Source organism: Panthera tigris, chromosome A3 (genome assembly GCF_018350195.1).
Source record: "Panthera tigris isolate Pti1 chromosome A3, P.tigris_Pti1_mat1.1, whole genome shotgun sequence".
Lineage (NCBI taxonomy): Eukaryota > Metazoa > Chordata > Mammalia > Carnivora > Felidae > Panthera > Panthera tigris.
The window spans coordinates 1,728,671-1,738,276 of record NC_056662.1 but is presented as its reverse complement, the minus strand read 5'-3'; the positions used below and the strand labels follow the sequence as shown (position 1 = coordinate 1,738,276).

The window sequence follows — 9,606 nt, the reverse complement described above, 5'->3', positions numbered from 1 at the left end:
TGGCTCAGGAGGGGTGAGTTTTCCCGGCTCCTTGTCGCAACACAACAGAGCACAAGCAGCCGATACTCAACACGTGCTTGTGTTAAGATCAACAGCGCTGAGCTCCGGTTCCAAAGCTCCCCGGAGCCCCCTCCTGGACAACACGGAGGCCCCTGGTGCTCAGGGGAGCACAGGGGAGACCCCAGTGGAATGGGAGGGTGGAGTCCTGGCCCCCGATGTGTACTGGGTTTGTGATGTGGGGTGAGTCTCCCAGAACCCAGAGCCCTGGCTCCCTCATCTGCAGAGTGGAGAGTGTGAGCACCCCTCGTGGGCTGGCTGTGTTGCTGGCAAAGGTTCTTTGCACCCACAAGTCCAGCCGTGGGTGCGAGGATGGGTGGGGGCGGAGGACAGACGGCCACGTGGCTCCCCCAAACGGCAGGGCTCCAGAGCCGGAGAGGCCCCAGCCGTCCCTGCCGTGGCCCCGGCTCCCCAGAGGAAACACTGGGTAACTTGCCCTTTTGTAGAAAGGTGGGGGGTGCCCGCGTGGCACCCTGAAAACATAGGGTCCGCACCAGCCTGGGAGGGACCCTCCCCCGGCACGGTGCCTGGAACCTGTTCCCAGGGGCACCCCTTTGCCTGCACGCCCTTCTTTCGGGCCCCAGGCTTGGCCCCTGCGGCGTCTTGGAGCGCCCCGCCACCGGGGTCAATGTTGTGAGCGCGTGAACCGCCACCCTTCACACAGGCTCCCAGCCCCTGGCTAGTGAGCTGGCGGCCCCTCCTGTCCAGCCCCTGCCCTGTTGATGTCCCCTGCAGTCCTCAGTCCCCGTGGAAATGGCCATTAGTTGGTTGTCCGCCTCCCAGCTGACCAGCACCCCTTACGGTGCCTGGCACACAGTAGGTACTCAATAAACAACAGCTGCTGGCGTGGGCGAGCCCCTGCAGAGGCTGCCGCTCCCGCCCCGGGCCCGCCGGCTTTGTGTCCCCTCCCGGCGCGCCTGCTTCCAAGGAGAAAGGCCCCCTTGGCGTGTTTGTTTGCTGCGGGACTCAGGCCCAATAAAGTCGGTGTCTTTCTTCTCTCCTCCTCCAGCCTCACGCAGGAGCTCGGGGAGCAGCAGTTTCCAGAGATTGAAGACAAAATTGCTTGAAAGCCTGCGCTTTTATCCTCCAATTTGTAGCCATTTAGCAGGGCTGGGCGGAGGGGCAGCGAGGGCTCTGGCTGTGCTGCTGGCACGGAGGCGCCCACCGCTGCAGAGGACAGGTTCTTTGTCTTTCCCTGGACGGCTCTGGGCTGCAGGGACAGACCCCCGCCGTGGGGGGTTGGCAGGCAGGTCCCGCGGGGCCAGCAGGGAGGCCACTTGGCTGGCAGTGCACGGGGCCCCCAGAGCACGAGGGCTTCCCTGAGCTCCGGGCCCCGCAGAGGGTGGCGCCTACCGTCTCTGCCACCCCTCCCCCTGCAGCCCCTGCTGCGACCTCTGCTCAAGACAACGCCCAGCCCCCAGGCTCGGCCCTCCCTCTGGCACCAAGGAGGGGGCGAAAGAAGAGCATCCTGCCTGGGCGGAGGGGGTCTCTTGAGAGTGTGGAGGAAAGGGGCGCCAGCTTAGGGCTCTGGGAAAGTTTTCTGGGGCATTTGGGAAATGAAGTTGCAGGTATAGCTGTGGGGTGAGAGGTGTCTGGGGGAGGAAGGCTTTGAAATGTTGCTATGAAAAACCTCGCTCTGCAGTGGAGAGAATCAGAGCTTGCTGACCGGTGCCGAGGGCCCGGTGGCATGTGGCCGTAAGAGACAGGCTGTGTCTGCAGTGGGGAAGGAAGGAAGGGGTCAGAAGTGCTGTGCAAGTAGAACCCACGTGGCGGGGAGAGAGCATGAGGTCAGGGGAGGGAGCGCTCTAGTGGCTGGAAAGGAAGGCAGGCTTCCTGGAGGAGGTGGCTTCCGACCGCCCAAGTTTGTATCTCCCCTAAGCTGTGCTGGCCTCGCCCCCTTTCCCAGTGGACTCTGAGCCCCTGGGGCGGGAACAAGGCCTGCCCCCTCCGTGGAGCACGCAGGGACTGATTGTTCATTGGACCCAGGCTCACCCAGCACCACCCTCTTCTTCTCCCCGTCCCCATCTGCCACCCTCAGTCCCGCCTCCACGCCTTTGCCCGGGACCCCTCTTCTATCCAAGGTGGCTCCCCTCCTCAGGCCCATCCCTTCCCCTCCACCCCTGGAGTTCAGCTGGTCCCCTGGCAGCTCCCCAGGTGGAAGATCCTGTGACACAGGAGAACTCCGGTCCTGGGTGGTGGGCAGGTGGCACAGGGGGCGGGGCTGTGGGTCATATTCTTGAGGCTGGAGTGAGGCCCTCCTAGCTCCATGCCGCCTTCCTGAACAGGGGTGCGTGGCTGAGGGCACGGTGTCTCTGATCGGGATCGGACCTGTAGGACAGGCCAGACCAGCCTTATCTCCCCCCTGACCCTCATCCCCTGCTGAGTGGCCTTGTGTCTCCCTGGGGTCCCGACCAAAGTACGGTGGCTCAGCCCGCCCCCAGGAAGGCCTCAGGAATCAGCACCAATAAAAAAATACACTTTACTGTGGACCTCGAACTCTGCAGGGCAGTGGGCAGGCGGGGAGCGGGGCATGCACAGCGCCGACGGGGTGCACGGGACGTGGCCGACGGCCCCGGTGTCCTGGGGCTGCCCCTGCGAGCCCCGGGGGCCCCCTCCCGCCCCTCAGCCGGAGCGGATGAAGCAAGAGAGGCGGCCTTCCCGACGAGCAGGCGTCCGGGGCCCCGGCCGCGCTCGGAGCCGCCAGGCAGGGCCCAGCACCCCGAGCCCGGGGGCGGGGTGGGCAGAAGCAGCTGGCGCAGCTCAGCCGGAAGCAGCAGCGCGAGGAAGGAGGGCGTGGGAGCCCACACCTGCCAATCCAGCCCTGAGCTCCTCAGCAATTTTGTCTCTCTTGATTAAACAGCCAAGGAACATGGAGTTCACGGACGTGTTTTCTTCTTCGTCTTCCTGAAACACCCAGAATGGAAGGGCAGAGGACGGCCGCGGGTTCCTGGGGGGCACTTGGCACTTTGGGGGCGTAGGGACTTGGAGGGGGCCGGGGCCTGGGCTCAAGCAGGGGACAGACAGCAGCAGAGCCCATGGCCCTGGCTTGTGGGGAGGGCGGGGGAGGGGCGGGGGGGCGTGTGCAGGTGTGCGCAGATGTGTGCACGTGCAGGGCAGACTGCTCACGAGGCCCGGAGCGCACGCCGATCACTCGCTTTGGGAAGGACACCAAGCAGCACTTGTGCAAAAGGGTGGACACCACCGGCCACCGGACCGTCTGTGGGGCGCGGGCGGCGTGGCTGGGATTGTTCCTCCCGGGGTGAAGCTAGGGTTTGAGCGGCGGGGTGGGCGACCAGGCTCCGGTTCAGGCAGCAGGGGCCGCTCTGGCCGGCCCAGCGAGCTGCCCCCGCGGCAGGCGGACGGTCTGAGAGATTCTGCCATGGCATTTTGGGCGGGCTGGAGACGAGGCGTGGCTCACGCCCCGGGGGCGGCCAGGTCGGGGGCGGTGTGGCCGGCTGCCCAGGAAACCGGAGCCTGGCGGGGGCGGCGGTGGGAGGCCCCCCCCCCCCCCGGCACCCCGGGTGCCCGCCAAGGGCCGGCTCACTTCCAGCAGTGCTCCAGGGAGCTGTGCGGCTGGATCTTGAGCTTCTGGGGGCAGAGCAGCTTGGTGAAGGCTCGGCGGAAACTGTAGTGGCACAGCGGGTACAGGACGGGGTTGACGGCCGAGTTGGCCCACAGCAGCCAGAAGGACGTCTCGTACCAGTAGTCAGGGACGCAGTGGCCGTGGCAGGCGGCCCGGATGATCATCAAGAGTGTGTACGGGGCCCAGCAGAGCCCGAAGATGCTCACGATGACGGCCAGCGACTTGGCCACCTTCTTGTCCCGAGACAGCCGGAAGCGCTGGGTGATGCTCTGGGACGCCATCTTCATGCGCTTCTCCAGCGACGCGGAGGACGCCGAGGGCTTGGAGCCCCGCTTGAGCGAGCGAGGCCGCTCGGTGCCCCGCGAGGAGCTGCCGGAGCTGGAGGTGGGCGAGGCCGCGGCGCCCCCGCCGCTGCCGCCCGCGAGGGCCGCCTCCCCCGCCTCGGCGCCCGGGGCCGCCTCGCCCACCCCGACCCCGTACCTGTGCAGCGGCACGGCCTCCCCGCGCCCCTTCTGCCGGCAGCCCCAGCAGCCGGGCGCGGCGGGCGGCGGGGAGGGCTGGGCCTCGGGCGGGGGCTCGGGGTCACGCGCCCCGTCCAGCCGGACGCGGGTGCGCCTCTGGATGTTCAGGTAGATGCTGAGGTTGAAGAAGGTGACGCTGAGGAAGGGCGTGAAGAACTCGAGTGTGGAGGCCGTGATGAGGAAGTACCAGTTGTAGAAGAACTCGGCGTAGCAGTGGCCCTCCGGGATGGAGCTGCCGCCGGACAGGTACTCCCAGCTCAGGATGGCCGGCCCGTACAGGAGGAAGGCCAGCACCCACACCATCACCATCTTCTGCACCGCCCGCCGCGTGTCGCCCTGCTGGGCCCGGTAGGAGACCTGCCCGGGACACGCCGGGTCAGGAGGGAAGGGGCCCGGGCAGCAGCAACAGGGGACTGGGAGCTCCCCCAACACCCCGCGCCCCCCCCCCCCGCCGCCACCGCCGCAGCCTCTGGGGCCTCTGCGCGTGGCCTCCCTCCCCTGCCCGCTCCCCACGTGGGTCTGGCCGGCTGAGGCCCCAGCACACTCTCCCGCGGTCATGCAACCTCCCTCAGATCGACCCCAAACGCTAACTTCGTGCCAGGCTGCTTGCGTGCCACCCCTGCTGGCCGTGGGCACCCAGGGGGTGGGGGAGGTCCTGTCACCCTCCCCTGGCCACCAGGCGTCCCCCGTGCCGGGCTCCGTGCCCGGCACCTGCTGGGTGTCTCGTGCAATCTTCACGGTGGAAGTTGTCCTCCCTTCCCTGGTGGCTCAGGGAGAGCGGCGGAGACCACAGGTGGATTGGCTCAAGGGGACCCTGAGCCCCTGCTCTGCACTGTCTCGTGGCCTCTCCAGGCGGGGACACGTGGGGCCCCCAGCAGAGGGCGCTCAGAGTGACTGGCAGAGTCATCTCAAAGAAGAGGGCCAACCGGGACTCCGGCTGCTGCCCCTGTGCCCGCCTGGCCCTGATGCGGGCCAGCGTCCAGCGTCCCTGGCTCACGGTGACTACTCACACCAGGAAAAGCTTGTGGAGCCAGAAGCTGATGACTGACTTCTGGGGGCACACTCGTGCACACATGCACGCACGCTTGTGCGCACATACACACACACACACACACACACACACGAGCGCACGGTGGGGAGGGTACCACCGACGACCTCTGGCCCAGATCCTCCCTCAGCCCTCCAGACTTTGCACCTGCTCCAGGGCGGAGGCTGAACTGCCCCCGTTCCTTCAGGAATACCCGATGCCGGGTCCAGACGTGCCTCCTGCCTGTCCCAGGACCCGTCCTACTGGCAGCAAATGGCTACTGAGTGGGCGGCTGGCCATAGGGTACCCAGTACGTCAGGGGTGAGGCCAGCAGAGACCAAGCCCACCCGGTACTGCCCACAGCTTGGAAGTGGCCATCCTCTGCTGTGGCCACGTCCTGACCACCCCCTCCCAGGAGCGAACATGGGGCACCGGCTTCCCAGACTCACGGCGCGGGTGACTGACAGGAAGCGGTCATAGCTGATGAGCACGATGTTGAAAACGGACGAGGTGCAGAGTAGGTAGTCCACCACCAGCCACAGCTTGCAGAGACCACGGCTAAAGGGCCAGCGGCCAGTCAGCACATAGGGCACATATAGTGGGATGCAGAAGGCCCCTGTAGGAGAGTAGGGCCACGGTGGGCCATGGCTGGACAGGGGCCTGGGGTCAAACCCACCACAGTGGAGAGACAGGCAGGACCTGGGGGTGGCGCAACGGCCGCTTTACCGGGACCGGCAACCCTGACCTTGCCCTTGCCTCCGCCCTGTCTCTTAGGCACACCCTCTACCCTGCGACTGGCCTTCAGCCCCTGCCTAGCTTCCAGTCCTACTGGCGTCCCCTGGACTTGGAGGTAGGAGGGAAGATCCAGGGGTGGGGACCTCCGGGCATGATGAGACCCCCCCCCCCCAAGCCTTGATTCGGTACGTCCACATTTCTGTGCAGTCCTCCCAGGCCCCAGAGGGAGGCAGGAAAATTTCCTCCCCCCTCTTCCACCTGCTGGACCCCAGCCCCTAACCCAGCCTTTGGACAGCCTTCCTCCTCAGCTCAGAAAGAGAGAACGCCTTTCTCCCGACCCAAAGGGCATTGGCTGCCACCACGCCAGCCGCTCCCACGGCCCAGGGTCTGGCAGACGCACTTAGCAGCCCCAACAGGTGTCTGGCGCTCGGGCCCCCTCCGCGCGCCCCGCCCCCAAGCCGGCAGCAGTGCACGGACACGTGAGAGCGCGCTCCTCCGAGCATCTCCCCCACCCCCACCCCGCTTCCCCCACGCCCCCCTCCCCCAACAGGGCTCTAAAAACTCCCTTCCATGTCCCCTCCCCCAAACCTCTCCCAGCGCCCTCCGCACGTCCTGAGTCCGCCAGCAGCCTTTGTTTGGCTACGGCGCAGGAGCCAGCGGTGCACTCGCGGCCGCTGCGCCTTGCGCCTGGCCAAGCGCCCGCCCGCCCGCCGGGGCCCCTTCCCGAGGAACATCCCCCCCCACCCCCAGCCCCGGTCCCGGGTGGGGGAGGCAAGGAACTTCGCCCGCGCCCCCCCGCCCCCCCCCCGGGTCCCGGACGCCCCCTCCCCAAACAGGGCTCCCTGGCGGGGCCGTGTGCCCGAACAGAAAGGCGCCCTAGGTCCACGCTCCAATCCCTGCTGGCCGGGCCAGGCTGGACACTCCTGGGCTCGGGCGGGGGCTGGGGGCTTTACCCACGAGGAAGTCGGAGATGGCGAGGTTGAGCAGAAAGAAGTTGTTCTGGGTGCGGAGGCTCGAGTCGGCCACGAAGGCGAGCATGACCAGCGCGTTGCCGAGCACCGTGGCCACGATAAGCAGCGCCATGAGCGCGGCCAGCACCGCGGTCCAGGCGGCGGAGAAGCCGCGCGCCCCGCCCGCAGCCGCCGCCTCGCCCGCCAGCGCCCCCGACGCGTTCAGCGGCCCGTCGGGCGGCGTGCGCTCCATGACCCGCCGGCTCAGGCGGCGCCGGGGCGCGGGGCAGGGCGCGGACCGCCGGCCGGGCGGCCGGGAGGGGCCCCGGCCCGGGAGCCTGGTGTCTGCGGGCTCTCGGCCCGGCCGGCTTCCCCGGGGGGTGCCCGGCGCATGGTCCGCGGGCGCCGAGACCCGGGACGGGGCCGGGGCTGGCGGCGCCGAGGGGGCTCGGGCCGGAATCCGAGCCGAATGGGGCCAGCGGCACGACCGCTGCAGCCCGGGCGGACCCGGAGCGGAGCGGGAGCCCGAGCCGCCGCCAGAGCGCCGGTGCGCCCCGAGTGCAGCGCGCAGCCGAGTGCGCCCCGCGCGCAGCCCGCCGCCCCCCGCGCCCCGCGCAGCGCCCCCGCCATTGGCTGCCGCCCGCGCCCCGCCCCCGCCCCGCCCCCGCCCCGCCCGGCGCCGGCAGCACCACGGACAGCGCCGCGTGCCCGCCGGGCCGCCGGAGCCCCAGCCAGGAGCGCTCGGCGGCTGGCGGAGAGCCCGGCCCGAGCAGGCGGGCGCCGGGGCGGGGGCGCGCCTGCTGCCAGCCGGCCCGCGCGCACAGGAGCCGGTACCTGCGCCGCCGGGCTCCCCGGCGACCCTGGCGGGCCCTCGTCGGGAGTCGGGACGATTGTGGGGACCTGAAATGCGGGGAGGGGTGCAACTGCTCCTGCGCCCAGGGGAACTTGCCCCGCGGGACCCCTCCTCCTGTCATGCTTCAGGCAGGCGGGTCTCAGGGGAAGGAACGTCCCAAGGAGAAAGGAGGGGGAGGGGTCTCCGAGAGCAGGGGCCCCGACCGGGGGTCCGCTCCAGCCCCCATATGCGTGGGACTCTGGGCAGAGCCCAGCGCAGGGTCTAGGGTGACCTGCAAGGCGCAGACGGTTGTGGAGTTACATAAGGGAAGATGGGGGGCCAGTGGGCCCAGCCGGGAAGGGAGCACACCCCCCCGGGGCTCCGGCGGCCCCAGGTTGAGCAGGGAGAGGCCAGAGGTTCAGAGCCTGGCCATGGCCCCCTCCCCCTGCTGACAGCAGAGTGAGGCGGTCACCGCTGCAGGGACAGGCGAGGTCACTGCGCTTAGGGCGCAGCCAAGGCAGCAGCTGCCGCGGCTGCGTTAGCGCCTGCAGGAGGGGGGGGGTGGGGAGGAGAGGCGGCGGGAAGGAGCACCCCCTCCCCCCCAGACACACATGCTCAGATAGACAGGGTCAAGGACAGATTCGGCAGGAGACACAGCGAGACAGACAGATGCGCCCACACTCAGACACACAGACACCCACAGACCAAGGAAACAGCCACCCAGCGTCAGGCTGGGGACCCACGAACGGCAGTTAGACACACACACAGCAGACAGCAGACAGCCAGGGAACAGCGCCCGAGGGAGAGAAAAGCAGCGACTCTCTCTGCTCTGTCTCCAGCGGCGCGCATCTGCGGAAGCCTCCAGGAGGACAGAAATGGGCGAGTCTGCATGTGGGGGGTGGGGGCAGCGAGGCTGGGGGGAGGGGCTGCTGTCCCGCCGGCACACACAGGCGCTCCCACACTTGCCGTGGCTTCCTCAGCACGCGGGGACCGTCTCTTGCCCTAGCCCCAAGAGACACTTCAGAAACTTTGGGAAGTGGAGGAGGCTAGGCTCCCTCTAACCCTTCCTCGGAGCTGGCTGTGCAGCAGGAGACCCCGGACCTTCGCCCCAGGGGGCCCACTGTTCCGTGGCCTCTCGCGGCCGGGCCCGTGCTGGAGGAGGAGGGCGGGGCTCCAGCTCCTGCTCCCAGAAGCCCTCTCTGAGCACCTGGCTATACTCCCCTCCACCAGCGAGCCCTGTCCCTCTTGCAGGCTCCCCGGCTTCTCCTCACCGTACCCCAGTGTGCCTGGTGGGCAGGGCTTTGCCAGGACCAGGCAGCTAGTTGGTGGTGAGGCGAGCCACGCAGAGAGTTTCTGGAGCAGCAGAGAGCCGCTGGACCCCATCACTGCCATCCCCCAAGTTGTCCTGCACCTTTGGTCCTGGGTCGGGACTCTGCGCCCCACGCTCTGTCTGCCAGCAGCTCCCTGCTGAGCGGGTCCCCCAGGCCCTGCTCTTTCCCAGTCGCCCAAGGCTGGCCTTGGCCGGATGGTGCTGTGTGGGTGCCCTTCACCCCTGGCCTTGGGAGATGGAGTTTGATGGGGGACTGGAGGGGGGCTTTGGCTCTCTCTCACTAGCTGGGAGCCCCTTTTCCAGCCTCGGTGTCCCCCCTGGGATGAGGACTACGTGTTGCTTACTGTATGGGATGGAGGGACAAGTCAAGGGGAAGTCTGTGTAGAGGGCAGCAACTCTGAAGTCTCGGTGAAGCTGGCCGTGGTTGTCCTTGTGGCTATCAATATTCTGGAGCCTTCCCTGGCAGTCTTTGTCCCCACAGCAGCTGGAGGGGTCATGGACTCAGTTAGACCCTGGCACTGGGGGGCCAGCTATATGACTCAAAGGAGTCATGTGTTTTCCTGAGGTGGAG

General features: G+C 68.1%; 1 protein-coding gene across 2 annotated transcripts; it reads right to left on the bottom strand.

Annotated features, from left to right (window-relative positions):
* Positions 1-2,545: 2,545 nt before the first annotated feature.
* On the bottom strand, positions 2,546-7,126 carry HRH3 (histamine receptor H3). 2 transcript variants are annotated; one of them, XM_042979685.1, is made up of 4 exons: positions 6,877-7,126; positions 5,638-5,804; positions 3,602-4,518; positions 2,546-2,961 (listed from the first exon to the last, which is right to left on the bottom strand). In XM_042979685.1, exons 1-4 carry the CDS (start codon positions 7,124-7,126, stop codon positions 2,934-2,936), a joined length of 1,362 nt encoding a protein of 453 aa, XP_042835619.1. In that variant the 3' UTR covers positions 2,546-2,933. The 2 variants fall into 2 exon arrangements, with proteins under 2 accessions (XP_042835619.1, XP_042835620.1); XM_042979686.1 differs by lacking the exon at positions 2,546-2,961 and having other exon boundaries at positions 3,598-4,518.
* Between the last annotated feature and the right edge of the window lie 2,480 nt (positions 7,127-9,606).

Coding starts and splice junctions, on each gene's coding strand:
- HRH3 (XM_042979685.1), bottom strand. CDS start 7,126: ATGGAGCGCACGCCGCCCGACGGGCCGCTGAACGCGTCGGGGGCGCTG. Junction 5,805..6,876: donor CATCTCCGACTTCCTCGTGG/GTAAAGCCCCCA, acceptor ACTCTCCTACAG/GGGCCTTCTGCATCCCACTA. Junction 2,962..3,601: donor TCCCTGGAGCACTGCTGGAA/GTGAGCCGGCCC, acceptor TGGGTGTTTCAG/GAAGACGAAGAAGAAAACAC.